The 16,438-nt window shown below is 37.9% G+C and overlaps 2 protein-coding genes and 1 long non-coding RNA gene across 4 annotated transcripts; 2 read left to right on the top strand and 1 right to left on the bottom strand.

The window, feature by feature from the left end:
* Positions 1–316: 316 nt before the first annotated feature.
* Positions 317–3,200, bottom strand: LOC127520289 (uncharacterized). The gene is made up of 3 exons (XR_007932082.1): positions 778–3,200; positions 556–668; positions 317–486 (listed from the first exon to the last, which is right to left on the bottom strand). It is a non-coding gene; the product is annotated as an uncharacterized LOC127520289 (long non-coding RNA).
* Positions 3,201–3,362: 162 nt separating this feature from the next.
* Positions 3,363–7,905, top strand: srsf3b (serine and arginine rich splicing factor 3b). The gene is made up of 6 exons (XM_051908262.1): positions 3,363–3,516; positions 4,614–4,824; positions 4,897–5,031; positions 6,931–6,969; positions 7,262–7,348; positions 7,432–7,905. The coding sequence occupies exons 2-6, from the start codon at positions 4,622–4,624 to the stop codon at positions 7,457–7,459; spliced, it is 492 nt and encodes a 163-aa protein (XP_051764222.1). The 5' UTR covers positions 3,363–3,516; positions 4,614–4,621; the 3' UTR covers positions 7,460–7,905.
* A 4,204-nt stretch (positions 7,906–12,109) lies between these two features.
* On the top strand, positions 12,110–15,984 carry cdkn1a (cyclin-dependent kinase inhibitor 1A). Of its 2 annotated transcripts, none has more exons than XM_051910663.1 (3): positions 12,110–12,340; positions 13,774–14,185; positions 14,376–15,984. In XM_051910663.1, the coding sequence occupies exons 2-3, from the start codon at positions 13,783–13,785 to the stop codon at positions 14,429–14,431; spliced, it is 459 nt and encodes a 152-aa protein (XP_051766623.1). In that variant the 5' UTR covers positions 12,110–12,340; positions 13,774–13,782; the 3' UTR covers positions 14,432–15,984. The 2 variants fall into 2 exon arrangements, with proteins under 2 accessions (XP_051766623.1, XP_051766622.1); XM_051910662.1 differs by lacking the exon at positions 12,110–12,340 and adding an exon at positions 13,098–13,677.
* The last annotated feature ends 454 nt before the right edge of the window (positions 15,985–16,438 follow it).

Raw genomic sequence — 16,438 nt, 5'->3', positions numbered from 1 at the left:
CGCTCTGCGTCTGCGCAGAGGGAGAAACGCGCCAAAACTAGATCGCTTACATTCTAATCAATAACTATCCTAGTTTCGTCTGTAATGCAACTTTGTTGATTATAAAGGCAGCAATCTAGTTTTGTTCATCAGCGTTTCGCCAGTCAGTCTCATTATAGACGTGGTCGGACTGTCATTGGTAAGTTTTCCCGGGGAATCAGAATGGTGTTCGTATGGCGCTATTTCTCTCCGTCCAGTCCAGCAGTGAGGTGAGGTCTGTACATGTCGCTCAACAGCGTCTCTAGCGCCCTCTTGTGGCTGCTGCTCTCTTTACCAGGCTGAGGACCGCGAAAGCGCCACCTGCTGTCCGGCTCGTCGGTGGTCAGTGTGCGGGTCTGTGCGGTGTGAAGCCCCTCGATCGCACTGGACAGCCAGATCAGTCTCTTCAGGCTCTGAATGGAGCGACCGCGATCATGCATCAACTGATGCTCCGTGACCGCCCGTCTGCTGCAGAGAGGATAAGTCATCTCAGAAGAACTCTTGAGAAGATCTAGATAGATCGATAGATAGACATACCTCTCATTCTCCTGACACTGTACGGCTGCAACCACCATCAGTATCATGAAAGCGACGCGCTGCTGAGATCTTTGCGTCTTCAACATCATCTGCAAACTCATAAACTCCTTGAGCTGAAGAGCAAAAACATGAACTCACAGAACAGAACTTTACAAACACACGACTCAGTTAATGAAGCTACTAACTAGAGCGTTAACTTCTCCGGAGATCAGCAGTACTCACATCGTCTCGCTCTTGGACAGTGAGGCTGCCGTCTGTTCTCCTGCTGTCTGCAGATGCTTGAGTGACAGATGGTCAGTTCTCAGGGTTTATATAGACCGCTGGCATCCCCAACACAGGAAGTGACCTCACACAGTCAGACTTCAGAGGAAACGGTTGCGGCGCGTCTGAAGAGCTTCTCCTCCTCCTCCTCGAGCCCCAATTATCATGCAATTATGCTTTAGTTGCTTCCACCAAGTCATTTATAATGGATGCATCAAACTACTGATTAATTCACAGGTTGGCGTCCTCACTGAGCTCAAAGGCACCTGGGATTGAATTTTGGTGCCTTTTTTGTGGGTTGTGAATCTGCTGAGAAAGGCTGTGAGATGTGAATCAGCTAAAAACAGGAGAAAAGTCTTAGTTTGAGAGTTAAAAACTGACGTTGAAAGGAGAAGTCTAAACAATAAAGCTACTGGTGTCCATAACAAGCTCTCTAGTTAAAATGCCTTTTCGTTAGAACTTCAAAACTAAGCAATGCCGTCGGCGTGTTTCCACGTCAGTAGAGCATCGCTAAAGACCCTTACACCATAGCAACCCGTCTTGGATGTGGTTTCTACAGCTGAGAAATGCAGCTCTGCGAGCGTTTGATGATGGGGACGTCGATGATGATTGCTGCAAAGTCTGACATCTCTGATTAGCAACCGCCCAGATGCCCACAAACCTACAAAACTACTTTAAAGGGATAGTTCTGCCAAAAATGACCATTTTGTCCTCATGTCACTCCAAACCTCTATGACTTTCTTTCTTCTGTAGAAAACAAGAAGAATATTAGTCTACAATGGCCATGAAGCATACATTAAACATGTTGAGAGAGACAGAGAGAGAGAGAGATCACATATTTTAGTATTTATCATAAATTAGGTATCATTTGTAAGCTTAAAATGATAGTTCACCCAAAAATGAAAATTATCCAGCTTTACTCACCCTCAAGCCATCCAGGTGTATATGACTATCTTCTTTCATACGAACACAATCGGAGATATATTTAAAAATGTCCTTAGTTCTCCAAGGTTTACTACTAGCGTAGTACGTCATGACGTAGTGTAAAACGTCATATCATTGTGTACTACGTCGCGGAAGTTAACACTTTTTGGATGTACGTCGAATGGCTGTCGTGCTGGAAGCTCCTTATTTTAATTTATAAAGTTTTAAATATGGATATTTTTCTTGCAAAAATGCATCAATTTGCTACAAAAGGCCTTTATTAAGCCCCTGGAGTCATATACAGCTAGGATGGCTTGAGGGTGAGAATATCATGGAATAATTTTAATTTTTGGGTGAACTACTGTATCTCTTTAAACACTCTAAATTTATCCTGTGAAAAAACTGGACATTGCGTTACCTTTGAAACGGTATTAAAACCTATTAGTAGCTCAATTTTTGTGATGTCAACTTCAAATTTGGAACACAATACGACTTTGATTTTTTAGTCCAAATGATTTTGTAGAATATATATTTTTATATAAAATACAACATTAGTTCAGTACATTTGCTTTACGTTAATTGATTATAATTAGGTGTCATTCGAAAGCTTAAACGCTCAAAAATCATCCTGTGAAAAACCGTTTTGAAGTTGCATTACCTTTGAAACGGTACTTTAAAACCTTTTAGTGGCTCAATTTTTGTGATATCATCTTCAAATTTGGAACACAACTTGGTTAGACCTATTTTCTTATATTTTCATATTTTTTTAGAGTCCAAATGAGTTTATAATATATATATAGTATAAAATACAACATGTTTATTCAGTACATTTGATTTACAGTAAATGATTATAAATTAGGTGTCATTCGAAAGCTTAAGCACTCAAAATTCATTATAAATTGTCAAAATTCATCATGTGAAAACCGTTTTGAAGTTGTGTTACCTTTGAAAGGGCACTTAAAAACCTGTTAGTAGCTCAATTTTTGTGATATTAACTTCAAATTTAAAACACAACTTGGTAGACATATGGTTTTGATTTTTGTAGCTATTTTAGAGTCCAAATTATTTTGTAAAATATGTATTTTATATCAAATAAAACATGTTTAGTGCAGTATGTTTGCTTTACAGTAAACTTAAACTTCTATAACCTTTTGTGCATTTACATTTTTTGATGTTTTCACTTCTCTGTTGAGTGTCTCTTTAAAAAGAACCAACCTTAGCTCTCTATTCCAAAGCATTCATGAGTTACAACCAATCAAGGTGAAATCTATTCTCAAAAGTAGTCCATGTGACTCATGCACTATATTTCAAGTCTTCTGAAGCCATGTGATTTATTTGTGTGGGGAACAAATAAACTCTCCACTCAACCTCAAAAGCATCTCAGGATGCACTGTGCTGGATTTGACATGAATAACCCTATTGGTTTTTGTGTTATCTCATGATAGATTGCAGTGCTTCAATACACAAAAACAGAAATGAGAGTTGTTACAGCAATATCTCCATTAAGGCATCATTTCTGAGGAAGATTATGAGTCACATAATTTGTGTTTGCCCAACACTGAGCCAAAACAAAACTGTGGCTAAATTGTGCATTTAAAACTGGAGCCACACACTCGTTTTATGCTCAGGTCCTCTTTTCCTCTCTGAAGCTCCGCCCCGCCGCGTGCGTTTGGACGTACATTACGTGAGAGCCTCCGTATTTCCGCGCTGCGCCATTTCAGAGCGGATCTGATCCAGGAATCAAATACACACGGTCAGAAACACGCGATACTGACGGTAAATTTACTTTTATTCGCTTTCATTCTGTTGTAATGCGTCTGATTCGGTCGTTTGTGGTTTTTAGTGACTAGCGTTAGCAAACAGTTGTGCGTTTTTGCTTAATTTTGGGTCTTTCAGGCGCCATTTTACTATTGACCCAGATTAGCTGTTAGCAGCTTACTTCGAGTCTTTTATTGCGCGTGTTAAATTAACAAAGATCTTCATTATATTTACAGCAACTATCGCGCGTTAAAGACATAGATTGTGTTTCACAGTGATTTATATTTTGTGTGTAGTCGCGTGTGAACGCCATGCGCCATTTTGAGCCTCGAACAAAAGCAAAAGACGCATTTTTTTCATTACTGTTATTTTCGTAGGCCTATTTTAGTTTATTTTCAGGCGCTACTCTTGTTTAATCTTTATTTCTAGATTCATTTATTTTGTTCTGCTTTAAATGTGTAACATACCAGATTTGTAGTAGGTGAAATTAAACAATTTTACCTATTAGGATCTCAAACACAACACAAAAATCAACGGTGTTTGACTCTAAGGGCTCTAGGACAAAACCAATCATTTGTCTTGTATTATGCCAAGACAAAATTCAACAGAGAGAGAGACTGAGGGGGATGGAGACCGAAATCAGCCACACCTCCATTATCATCTCTCGAGAAATTCTCGCGTTTGTTATTTAAATTAGTGTATAAATGGCACGTTAACTAGCAGGGCAGGGTATTGACACACAATTCACGTTTCAATTGGATTTACAATTTTTTTTAATGTTTTTTTTACATGTCAAATCTCTGGGATAATGCTGTAAACTATACGGGGAAGCAGTTGGTACATTACTATATAAGGTTAAATTAACAATTTTGTGTTTAATGTTATAACTTTTAATGAGTCATAAACTTGTTTTCATAATGGATTTATTCAACCATACATGAAATATTGAAGAACGGGATAAGTTAAAATGTAATATCTACAGTCATGTTTTTATCACATTTATTGAGTTTCATGAAAAAATCAACAGAATTTCAAAGTCGAGACTATTTCATAAATAAAATAACAAACTCCTCTCATTACTCTTATGTAACAGTAACATCTCTTACGTTGTGCAGATTGAGCCATGCATCGCGACTGCCCTCTGGACTGCAAGGTGTACGTTGGGAATCTGGGGAACAATGGGAATAAGTCCGAACTGGAGAGGGCGTTCGGTTATTACGGACCCCTGAGGAGCGTGTGGGTGGCCAGGAACCCTCCTGGCTTTGCGTTCGTTGAGTTCGAGGACCCTCGTGACGCCACAGACGCCGTCAGAGAGCTGGACGGACGGTGAGTGTGGATTATAAATCTAGTTATCAGCAAATTACTCAACGACTTCGATCTAACCGACGGGTCACGCAGGACTCTCTGCGGTTGCCGAGTGAGGGTGGAGCTGTCCAATGGCGAGAAGCGAACTCGTAACCGGGGTCCGCCTCCTTCCTGGAGCCGACGTCCACGCGACGACTACCGCAGGCGAAGCCCGCCTCCCAGGCGCAGGTAAACCTGTTTTCCCTCTCACCTGTCTCTCTGTAGATTGTGTTTCAGAGGAAACTAATGCGATTCTGCCCCCTCCGCCAGTCCTGGAGGCCCCTGCTCTGCCGGTGCCACGTGACCCGGTTCTGATGGGCGTCTGCCGGAGATCTTTAGCTCCTCCATCTTCATTGTCATTGATAACCATTAAACAATGATCTGACTGGGCTTCTCAAATTCTGATAGATTTGTTTAAATGCAGATCAGCAAGTGATTATTTGGGCTAATCTCAACGCCCGGGTCGCGTTTCACGCCGAAATTAAAAGTAGGAACAGAAAAACGAGCTTTTTGATCGCGTGTTGGGTATCGCTTTACAATAAGGTTCCGTTTGTTAATATTAGTCAACTTGAACTAACAATGAAAATGACTCCTAATGCGTCTTAATGTTGAAATTAACATGAACTAACAATGAACAGTTGTATATTATTAACCAACATTAACAGTGCAACGGATGTATTGCATTACCTGATATTAACTAATGGGACCTTATTGTGAAGTGTTACTGCTTTTTTGCATCGTTGTTTTGATGACAATTTAGCACCTTTTTTCTTCCACCCGAATTCTCTTTACTGTGATGGTTATCATCCTGTGCTGGTATCAAGTCATTGTGGTAATTCAACTTATTCAAAATGTAAAGTGATGTTTTTTACATTATAATGAGAATTTTGGCGGTGACGGACGTGCTTAATTGTCCTTAAAATGCGCTTTTTTTTTCTTTTGATTTCGGATTGAGATTTGACCCGGATGCGATTTCGCACACATTGTGAGATTCTTTTTGAAAATATTGATTGTGCAAACTTTGCGAATTGGCCGTCAAAGCCCAGTCGCTTGTGTTCAGTAATCTGCTCGGCTCTAGTAATGGTTGGAATGCAATCTTTTGTTGACTTAACTTTACATGAAGGTTGTTTTTATTTTCTTATCTTATCATCTATATTAATAAAAATGAACCCCGTTGCAGAGTCACCACCATGCCTCTCCTCACCACCCTCTGAGTCAGTCTACTAGTCCTCTTTCAGCATCATGTGACCAGCGTGCCCCAATCAGCTGGCTGGGTTGGTGTCACATGACCCAGGCGTGGCCAGTCATCAGGTCGCACCAGCCCATTGGTTCCTGAGCATGCCGTTGTCAGCTCCTCTTCCTCCAACCTTAACACCCAATCGGCAGCGGCCCACTTCACATTCCTGACCAATCAGCGTTTTACGTTCCCCAATGTCTACACTACCAACCACCAGCAACAGCCTTCGGCTAACCAATAAAAGCAGGAAAAATCCACTACATCCAGCCCCCATCCGCAAGCCAGCTAATCAGCTCGCAGCATCTGGCCTGCACTTTCCCGCCAATTCTGCTCCCCGGCCGCCAGCCGCCTCCCCTTCGCCTTTTCTAGCTTGTTGAAAACCGAAAGACTAGTAAGTTTTTCCTGCTTCATACAGTTTAATGCTGAATACAGATATAAGATGAGGAGAAATCTCCTGTTGAGTTGAGAAACACAGGGTTGGTATGAGATCTGAGATGTGCAGACTCCGTTAAGGTTAGGCAAAGCAGACTGATGGGGAGCCCAAACGGAGGTTCAGGTTACATAAGAAGCGTGGGCTTTGAGAGCTGCTCTTGCTTTCTTTCAGTGTCTTCATTCTGTGGGATTGTTTGCAGTGCGTTTCTGTTGAGTTTCTCCTAGTGCACTACTGTGTAGCTCTCTGTACACGAGCGTAACGCTCTTAGCGAACCCTCATGTGGCGAGATCTCCACTCCACCCCTGTATCAGGGCGGTGACGAGTGTTTGACTGTTAGCAGGCTGGAGTTTCAGGGCTTTTGAGGTGCGTTCCTGTGTCGATCGCCGCGCTCACTCGCTCTTCTTCTTCTCTTCTTCAGATCGCCCAGGAGGAGGAGCTTCAGTCGCAGTCGTAGCAGGTAAGAGTTTGCGCGCAAAAAAGCTGCGTTATTGTGCGAGCACTTAATCATTGTGTTGTTTTAGTATCATTGTATAGTTTTTAGTAATATTTTGAAAATTTGTATATTTTCCGTTTTGTCGTTTTTAAACATCTCTATAGTTTTTAGTTATTTTACATCAAGTTGAACTAAATTTAAATAAGATGTTGCTTTAGCAACTAGCTGGAAAACGAGTATGTTTATTTTTTTCAAGCAAGGAACATTTTTACAGTTTTAGTTAACTATAATAACCCTGGTTCTGGACTCCGTCTAGATCTCTTTCCAGAGAACGCAGGAGGGAGAGATCGCTGTCCCGCGACAGGAACCACAAGCCTTCGCGATCTTTCTCCCGATCGAGGAGGTAAGTGTTTCGCTCCTTTATATCGTCCGGCCAGAAACGACATCCGACACAGAGCTCACATCTCGATTTTTTTTCGTTTACAGTCGTTCCAGATCTAATGACCGGAAATGAACCACAACTCTGAGAAAAACGTTGTGACGGGAAAACGTCGATCAAAAACTTTGAAAAGACTTTATTGCTCCGAGTCCCCCATTTATTTTGTTTTTTTTATGAACATTATTTTAGCGGTTCTCTTTCCTTCTGTAGCTGCGGTTTTAATGCGACAGCATTCCATCTCACACTTCTTTTAAGACTTTTTTTTTTTTTTTTTTTAATTTTATTTGTTTTTGTCGGTGAATGTGATTGGTCCTGCTGCGCTGAGCTCATTTCCTGTCGTCTGAGCTCGACCGCAAGCGTTTTGCTTTGTTTGTGTGCGATCAGAGGGGGAAGGTGTAACGGCACTGTGTCGCCAGCAGGGGGTGGAATGAAGAACAGCTTTCATTCTCGTGTTTGTTTTTTTCCTTGTAGTGTTTGTACTGTTTATAATGTTGATCTGAATTAAAACTCATTACAAAATATCCTTGTCTCTTTCTGAATTTTTACAATTCTTGTATGTGTGTTCATTTTAAATTATCCATTTTATAGGGTTGTCTGAATTTAAATCAAATGTCTTGTTTGTAATGTGTTTGTGCATCTTTCATTGACACTTACTCAGATTTTATCCAAGAACTGCAAAATAAACACATCACAGAGGGTTAAGACATAAATGCATTAGCTTTAATTTACAGCATTTATTTCCTTGCAAATGTTAGTCTCCATACAAAGGCGTATGCTCCTGTACAGTAATGATGACTGACTCGCTGAATATCCTGGTTAAATATTAAACTATAATGATATCTGTACCTTGTTTGAGGTTTTATTGTAACTTTAATGAGTTTCATTTTGGATCTAATTTAGCAAGTGTATTTTTAGATTCCTGTTTTAGGTTAAATCGCTCATGAGGAATTTGGACGGTCAACAATGAAAGTAGAAATATAAAGAAGGTAAAAACATTCTTAAATGTAATTAAAGTATATACAGATGGTGTGCAACATGACGTGTATCGGTGTATGTGCAGTATGTTGTAGTACCAGCAGGGGGCGAACTTTACACTGACTGGCTCTGGTTCATCTGGATTGCTGGAAAGGGTTTTTATGTTTTTGGGAAATCCGATGTCTGTTTATTGTCAAACTGATTAAAATAAATGAAATTTTAATTAACTAATAATTGATGTATATAAATGAATAACTTGCATACAGGACAGTACTACAGTGAGAAAAAAACGCAATGGTGTAATGTAATTAAACAATTGACACATTTATAATACTTTTTTTATAGTATTAATTGCGTCTTTGTGCATTAAAATATTAAAATACAAGGGGGGGAAAACGCAAATGGGTTCTGGTTTGGTGAGGAGGTGTAAAAGTTGTAGGTTCAAATCCTTCATTCAGGAGTAAAGCACTTCAATTTCTTGACAAGGCTTCTGCTAAATGATGTAATAATTCAGACTAAACCAGCTACTACTGAAACACCAGCAGTCATTCATTCGAACCCCACAGTCACCTGGTTTCATAAGGCCACTGATCACAAGATAACTTACTTAACTCTTACTTAAGCTCGACTTCAGGGGTGGTGCTTGTCAAAGTCCTTGAAACCCCCTCAACTTCGAGAACAAATGTTATGTAACCTGCTGCCAGATGTGTGGATGTTTAACCCTTTCTAATATGAGGGAGTTATGATGGATCATTCGGTCTACTCAGACATTTGTTCGTTTACAGACCAGAAGACGTTTACGTTTACCACCATTTTAAATCACTTAGTCGTCTTTTGGTTTAATAAATTAAAGTACAAATCTAAAAGTACAAATCTTCCAATCAACATGAGCTCATAAGGCTCACTGAATTCAGACATAATAATAACATCTTTTATAGTCATGAAACGTTCATTTAAAACCAATGAATCTGAATGAATGAACAGGTTCCACAGAAACTCAAACTTTCCCGCTCTTTCCCTCGCGTTACTCACGGCTCCGTGACGTCACGCTCTGATGAGTCACGCGTCGGGTGACTCGCTGATTTTCCCGCGGCTTCCTCGCGCTGTGGAATGTTATGTAACCGTCATGTTCTGTCAGACTCCCAACAAAACACCGCAAACACACTAATGAAGAGCGTCATTAATGAATGAATGAAAGGCCTTTCCTGTTGATTGTCGTGGGAAACATGGACTCGGTCTCATTAGTGAACAAACTGTGATTGATTGACTAATTGATTTTAATTTTATTTAGTGCTGTTGTGTTTATTAAAGACACAGTATTAAAACAAATATTTTAGCTAAAAATATGTTTTGCATAATGTCTAAGTTAATAGGCTACATGTTCAAAACAGTAACTTTAGCAAAGTTTGTACTATTTTCGGTTTATTTTTATAAATAAAAGACTTCATTTTTGGTCAATAAATATACTATCATTAAAATATGTTAACATAAAAATATAATTAAAAAAAAGAGTAAATGAAAGCATTGAAGAAGGTCCCATAATAATTTAATGCAGATTTATAATAAATTATATTTTATTATATGATATGATTAATATTGTATTTTTTAAATATGATGGTTTCGTTATGAATATGGTGATTATCTCTAAGATGGACACCCAAACTAATATATGATATTTTACCATCTGAATCTAACCATGTCATGTCAACAAATGGAAAAGTCAGTTGTTTATTATCATTAATTAATAAGCAGTGGCGCTTTTTACCCCAAATACCATATTTTTACGTATTCTTCCGTTATTGAAAAACTGTTGCTTTAATTACCTTGAACAAAACTGAAAATCATTAAGAAGACCTTTGTCTCGAAATATATTCAATAATTCTCATTTGCTACTTAAATCTACAACATTTTAAAAAACATAAAATATTAGATCAAATTAGCGCAGAATCAACTTTGCGCTCCTGTCTGCGATCTCGTCAAGGACCAGACAAATTTCCTCATGCATCTTGAAAAGCGGATGTTTTGGAAAGTTTTTGTGCCATCTAGTGGTTTAGAGGAAAATAAAATCAAAGGCACCTTTAGCTCCTGTACCCTACTGTTTCATATGGAATAAATACATTTGAAGTAATCCACACGGCTCCAGGGGGTTAATAAAGACCTTCTGAAGCGAAGCCATGGGTTTTCGTAAGAAAAATATCCATATTTAAAACTACAATAACTGGCTTCCAGCAATGGCCGTACGCAAGTCGAGTTCCGGAGGAAGCGTGACCTCTGACCTGACGCATTATTTCTCATTATTTACTGTGTTATTTTAACGTTTTCTGGACGTGTAGTTGTAAATCTTATGAAAAAATTTTTTTTATAAAATTTTTAACTTTTGTCATAATTTAGACTTTTTGTCATTGACTTGAGTCAGTTTAGACTTTTTGTCACAATTGACTTTTTAAGTCAGAATTTTTTACTTTTTGCCATAATTTAAACTTTTTAAATCAATTTCAACTTTTTGTTGTAATTATGACTTGTCAATTTATAATTTAATAATAAATTACTTTTTAGTAATTTACTTTTTAGTCAGAATTTTCGACTTTGTCGTTATGACTTTTTAAGTCAGTTTCAACTTTTTATGTTGTAATTATGACTTTTTAATTAAGAATTTTGACTTTTATGTGTTATATTAACTTTTTGTCATAATTGTCTTTTTTAAGTCAGAATTTCAACTTGTCATAATTTCAACATTTTAAGTCAATTTTGACATTTTGTCATTTTTAATTCAGAATTTTGACTTTTTAATTCAGAATTTCACATTTTTGTCATATTTGGAATTTTTAAGCCATAGTTTTGACAATTCATCTCATAATTATGTATGTACTTAGTATTTCAACTTAGTATATCAACTTTTTATGTCATAATTAAGATTTACTAAATCAATTATGAGAAATGGGATTCCATAAATACCAAAGAAATAAAAAATAACAAAAAATGTTAAAAAGGTATTGGAAACAAGGTATGGATAAACAATAAAACATAAACAACGTGAGATGATTTCTGTTTTTCAAAACTACATGCAGATTTGTTTTAAAATCTGTCCACGTGGCTATAAAATATTCACAGATTAATCTCATGATTTTTTGTCAGTCTTTAGAAAGCTAAATAAAATCTAGTGTACAATTCTAAATGTTTGCTTTTTTACTTGAAATTTATTTTAAATTTTACTCAAAATCCTTAGCAACTGTGTGGGGTTTCCGCCTGTAATTAATTACATGAAACAGAAATCGTTTACAAGCTAAAAAATGTAAAAACAGTACATTTGGCGGGTTAAAGCTAGGCTCAGCAGCAGTAGTAGTAAATTTTAGGGATAAAAAAAATCATTTAGTATTTTTAACAGTAAGAAAGAAGTTTTCAATTATTTCTAAGAGCTCCTTCCAGTGTACAATATATGTTGAATAATCTTTCTTTTTTTTTTTGCTTGATAATTGAATGTATTTTACTTTTCTGTAATTTAATTGCCATGCTCGTACAGGAAAGGGAAATAAACACTTAAAACAAATAGCAGCACACTCTCGTGTAAAAATAGCGCGTCTGTACTGGGCGGATCCGCTCAGTTCGGGAGGTTCTGTTCTTCTCTGTGACGCAGATCTGCTGGAATGTCCTGATGAAGGCGCGTTCACGCTGCACACGCGCTCACGTGTTGTCATGTGTTTACCGGGCTCAGTCCACGTGCAGTTTCCACCAGGCCCCGCCCACCGTCTGGACACGCCTATCGGAGTTCATAAAGTTCAGAAAGTCCCTTCAGCGCTAGAAGAACAGCTCGAATCTAGCGAACTCTCGCCAGGATTGAGTTACTCGACACTTTCACCCAAAGGCACTGCTAAAGTTCACTTTTAAACTCTATACTGCTGTGCAGGACATCTGAAACCTCTCAAGTTTACTCAGCAAACAGCCATTTTACCGCTTTTTAACTCTCCTCAGAAGACAAATCATGTAAGTTGCATGTTTTTCATCGTTTTGCACGTTCATAGCGTTTGATTTCAAGTTGTGTTTATCACAAAGTGTTTATGAAGTTGATTATCATTTATCACAAGAGCATTATGCAAACTAATAACAAAAATAGTTAAAACTCTCTTGGCTCTTTTAAATAACAATCAAGTAATATAAACATCTCAGACGAACTTTAACTGAAAACTTTCCCCTGACACTTAAATGTAGGTCATTATGGCTCGTGATTGATTGATTTTTATCGCTGTTTGAATGTTATTGTGAAGTGAAATGTCACAGTCGTGTCTGATCGCGACCTGTTTTCCACCGGCATACACGAGATTCGTGTTCACGTGGACCGAGAGCACAGAGTGGGCGTGTCTGTGTCACTTCTGACCAATCAAACAAACGTTCGCTTTCCCGCCGCTGTCTTGAATTTTTTTTTCCAGTAATGAACGGCACGTTCCATCACATAAACCAATAGGAACTCAGAAGAACTGTAGTGACCGAAATCAGTGCCATGACATCATGAATGATAGAAATATATTTTAAATAAAATATGAATAAAAACTAATTATATGTATGAGAAATCTTTGACAAATCATTTTATATCACATTGATATATTGACTTATTAAATTTAATATGAAATTGTCAGATTCTGACGCTTTGATGTGAACTTTGGTCTTGATTGTGAGACGCTGATTTTTATTGTGAACGTCAAAATTATTATTTTATATTCATTATATTATCACAAGTATTTTTTTTAGTTAAATAATAAACAGTTTAAATAAAAAAATGTTAAAACAAAAAAGTTTGGTAGGTGGTATAGGCTAAAATCTTTTAAAAAATTGTTAAATATAAAATATGTTGATCATTTATTGATTTATTAAAAATAATATGAAATTCTGGCTCTAATGTGAACTTTGGGCTTGATTGTGAGACGCTGGTTTGTCATAGTAAGTGTCAAAATGGTTACTGTTTACTATATTATCTCAAGTATTAATTTAATGAAATCTACAGTTAGTGTAGCAGTGGTTTTGTATGAATATTCAGTGTGTTTGGGTTCTGGTGGGGCCCTGGAAAGAAAAAAAGTCAAGGTGGATAAAAATTTGACTTTTTTTTTACTTTTATATGTAGATATAATGTGTATTGAATGCTTATAAAGCACTAAAACAGTGTAATGGCCCTCTGCTGGTCAGACGCTGTCACTGCAGTCAGTGGAACATGCCCTCACATGTAACTGCAGCTCATGACTCACCGCAGCCTTTAAAAGCTGCTCGCAGAACAGCAGAGACACTCAGACATGACAGCGCAGAGCAGGAGACGGGTCAGACAGGACAAGGTGTGCAGGAGAACTCCAACGCATGGGTTGAGTTGTAATATTGAGGCATTGTTTAGTGTTTGGAGACACTGGTAACCATCTCTCTTGTCTTTGCAGCTTCAGGTCATGGCGGCGCACAAACGGATCCTGCGAGCCCTCGGAAACGGGCCGGCGAGGCGAAACCTGTTCGGTCCGGTGGATCGTGAGCAGCTTCAGGTGGAGTACCACGACGCCCTGAGGAAAGACCTGGAGGACGCGTCGCGCCGCTGGAGCTTCGATTTCGTCTCGGAGAAGCCGCTGGAGGGCGGAGACTTCCAGTGGGAGGGCGTGTCCGGGGTCCGGGTGCCCGTGCTGTACCGCAGCTGTCAGGACAGCGAGCATCCGAGGCCGCGCACGAAAGAACCGTCGTCCGACACTCAGAAAGAGAACATCCCCCGAACCCCGGAGAGATTTGGTTCGGTGCCGCAGGACATCGAGAAAACGCCAGAAAAAAGATCAGAGCTGAAGAGGAAACAGACGAATATCACAGGTGAGGTGGGCGGGGCCGAAGGTGGGAATTTTAAAACAATCTGTAGAGAATAATGTATTGAATCACAACACAGTGACATCCTGATAGTTTCATGTAGGAGTAAAACATGAGCAGATGTTGAGTAATGACGTCTCTAGACAAACGAAGGCGTGAATGAGAGTTTGACTAATGCTCTCTCTTATCCAAACAGACTTCTACCAGGCGAAGAAGAGGCTGGTGGCCACGCCCCGTAAATCAGGACAATAACGCACACACACTCAGGAACTCTCGTGTGTCGTGCCTGGACTCATATCCTCAGAAGAAAACACGTGTAAAGACACAATATCTGACAGCAGAGCTTCTGTTTTTCTACGCCGTCATCTACCTTCATCCTTTCAAGAACTCTAAACAATCATTTGTAGCATTTTTTCGGTGTCATGGAACCAGGCTGTTCCAGAACTGTTCATTCTTCCATCATGTGTTATTCAGGAATCTGTCATTCCTCTTTGAGCACTTCCTGTTTATATGTTTGCATGTCAACGGTTAACATTTATGCAAATTTTATGTTTAAAAAATGCGCTAAAATCCCTTTAAATTCGATGTGTGGAGGGGACAAAAAGATTCTGGAAAGATTCGAAACGTCCATAAATGAATCTTTCAGAACCATGAAATTGCGAGTTTCCTTACGAACAATATGACATATTATAAAATACTGATTTTATTTTCAGTGTGCACATATTCAAATGTATTGCTTTATTGCACAAAACATGTAGCTAATTTTAAATGTTTGGTGCCAATTATTTTTTTATTTGACACAAAAGTTATTCTTGTTGTTATAAACGTAAACCTCAATTAAGCTGCCAGTATGTTCTCTCACACGTCTCGTAGCTGAGCTGCGATTACGTTTTTGCAACGTAATTTTATTTACAAACACTTGCCGTCGTTCGTGAAACATGAGCAGAATCTCTGCAGTTTTTTCGTACAATGATTCGTACATCATGTTGCGTTACATTTAGTGTGAAAATTAACGTACAAATGTTTTACGAAGACATTTGTTCCAGGGTTATTACTGTTAACTTAAACTGTTAAAAACATTCTGTTAATTGAAATAAAGCTGAAATAAAATAAAATAAAATATAAATATTAGTTAAAAAACTATGTTGGCTTGGCAATAAACTAAAATACGTTTAAGTACTAAAAATATTAACTGGAAATAAATAAAAACTAAAGCTAACTAAAACTGAAATAAATAAATAAACTTAAATACTAATATTTAAAAATATACTAATAATGTGACAAAAATTACAAAAAATGAAAATAAAAGCTAATTCAAAATATTAATAAAACCAAAATAACAGCAATTTGTTCTGCTTGTGTTTCGTGATGCGGCCGCTGGAACTACAGCATATTTACAAACACTCTCAGTTCTCCTGTTGTCATGGAAATACAAGTAACCTCGAGCGATAACGTCTAAAATAAACTTAATGAGAGATGTGAACGCCAAACTTTATACATTGAGTAATTAAGATAAAAAGCTCTTTTCTATTCAAGTTTTAAATTCCAGCAAACGTTCATTAAATCTGTTCTAGCTCTTCTTGAATCCTGCTTGTGGATTTCTGCGACCTGTCTGTAAATATTCTGTTTATCCGGATTGTTCGCTGTTGATTCAGAATTGCACTTGTTATTTTGAGTAGTGTAGCTTGCACAGGTCTGTTATTGTTAAAGAGCTCTGAATATATGCGTATTTATTTTATTGATAAATATTGTATTGTAGATTGACATGTAATTGTTCTTTTAATAAAGCTGTTCATAAAGAGAAACTCTGGTGTGTACGATTGATTTGGACGAATGAATCACTAAAAATATTTATGCTGTTGATTCTAAAAAATGTTTTTTTGTGCCGTAAAGTTTTTCTAGGTTACTTGTTTAAACTGACCCTTTCTCTGAATTGCTAAGCGAATCGATCATATCTATCATGCTAACAAGTTATGTTTGAAGTCAACATGAAATTGCATTTAACTTCCATCATGTGATGTATTTCCAAATACAGGTTATTCAATCAGTATCTCAGTCTTGACGCTTTTTTTAAATCTGTCATTTGTGTGGAGCCCCTAAAGGGACATGGTGACGGAAAAAAATATATTTTAGTGCTTTTGCGTTCGCTAGCAAAGGTTTTGCATCAACAAGAAGTTTCTCTGGGGAACGCAAAAGTTTTGCGAGCGAACGCAAAGCTTCTCTGGGGAAACGCAAAAGTTTTGCGAGCGAACGCAAAGT

This window comes from Ctenopharyngodon idella, chromosome 10 (genome assembly GCF_019924925.1).
Source record: "Ctenopharyngodon idella isolate HZGC_01 chromosome 10, HZGC01, whole genome shotgun sequence".
Taxonomy (NCBI): domain Eukaryota; kingdom Metazoa; phylum Chordata; class Actinopteri; order Cypriniformes; family Xenocyprididae; genus Ctenopharyngodon; species Ctenopharyngodon idella.
This window is presented reverse-complemented; position numbering and strand designations above follow the sequence as displayed.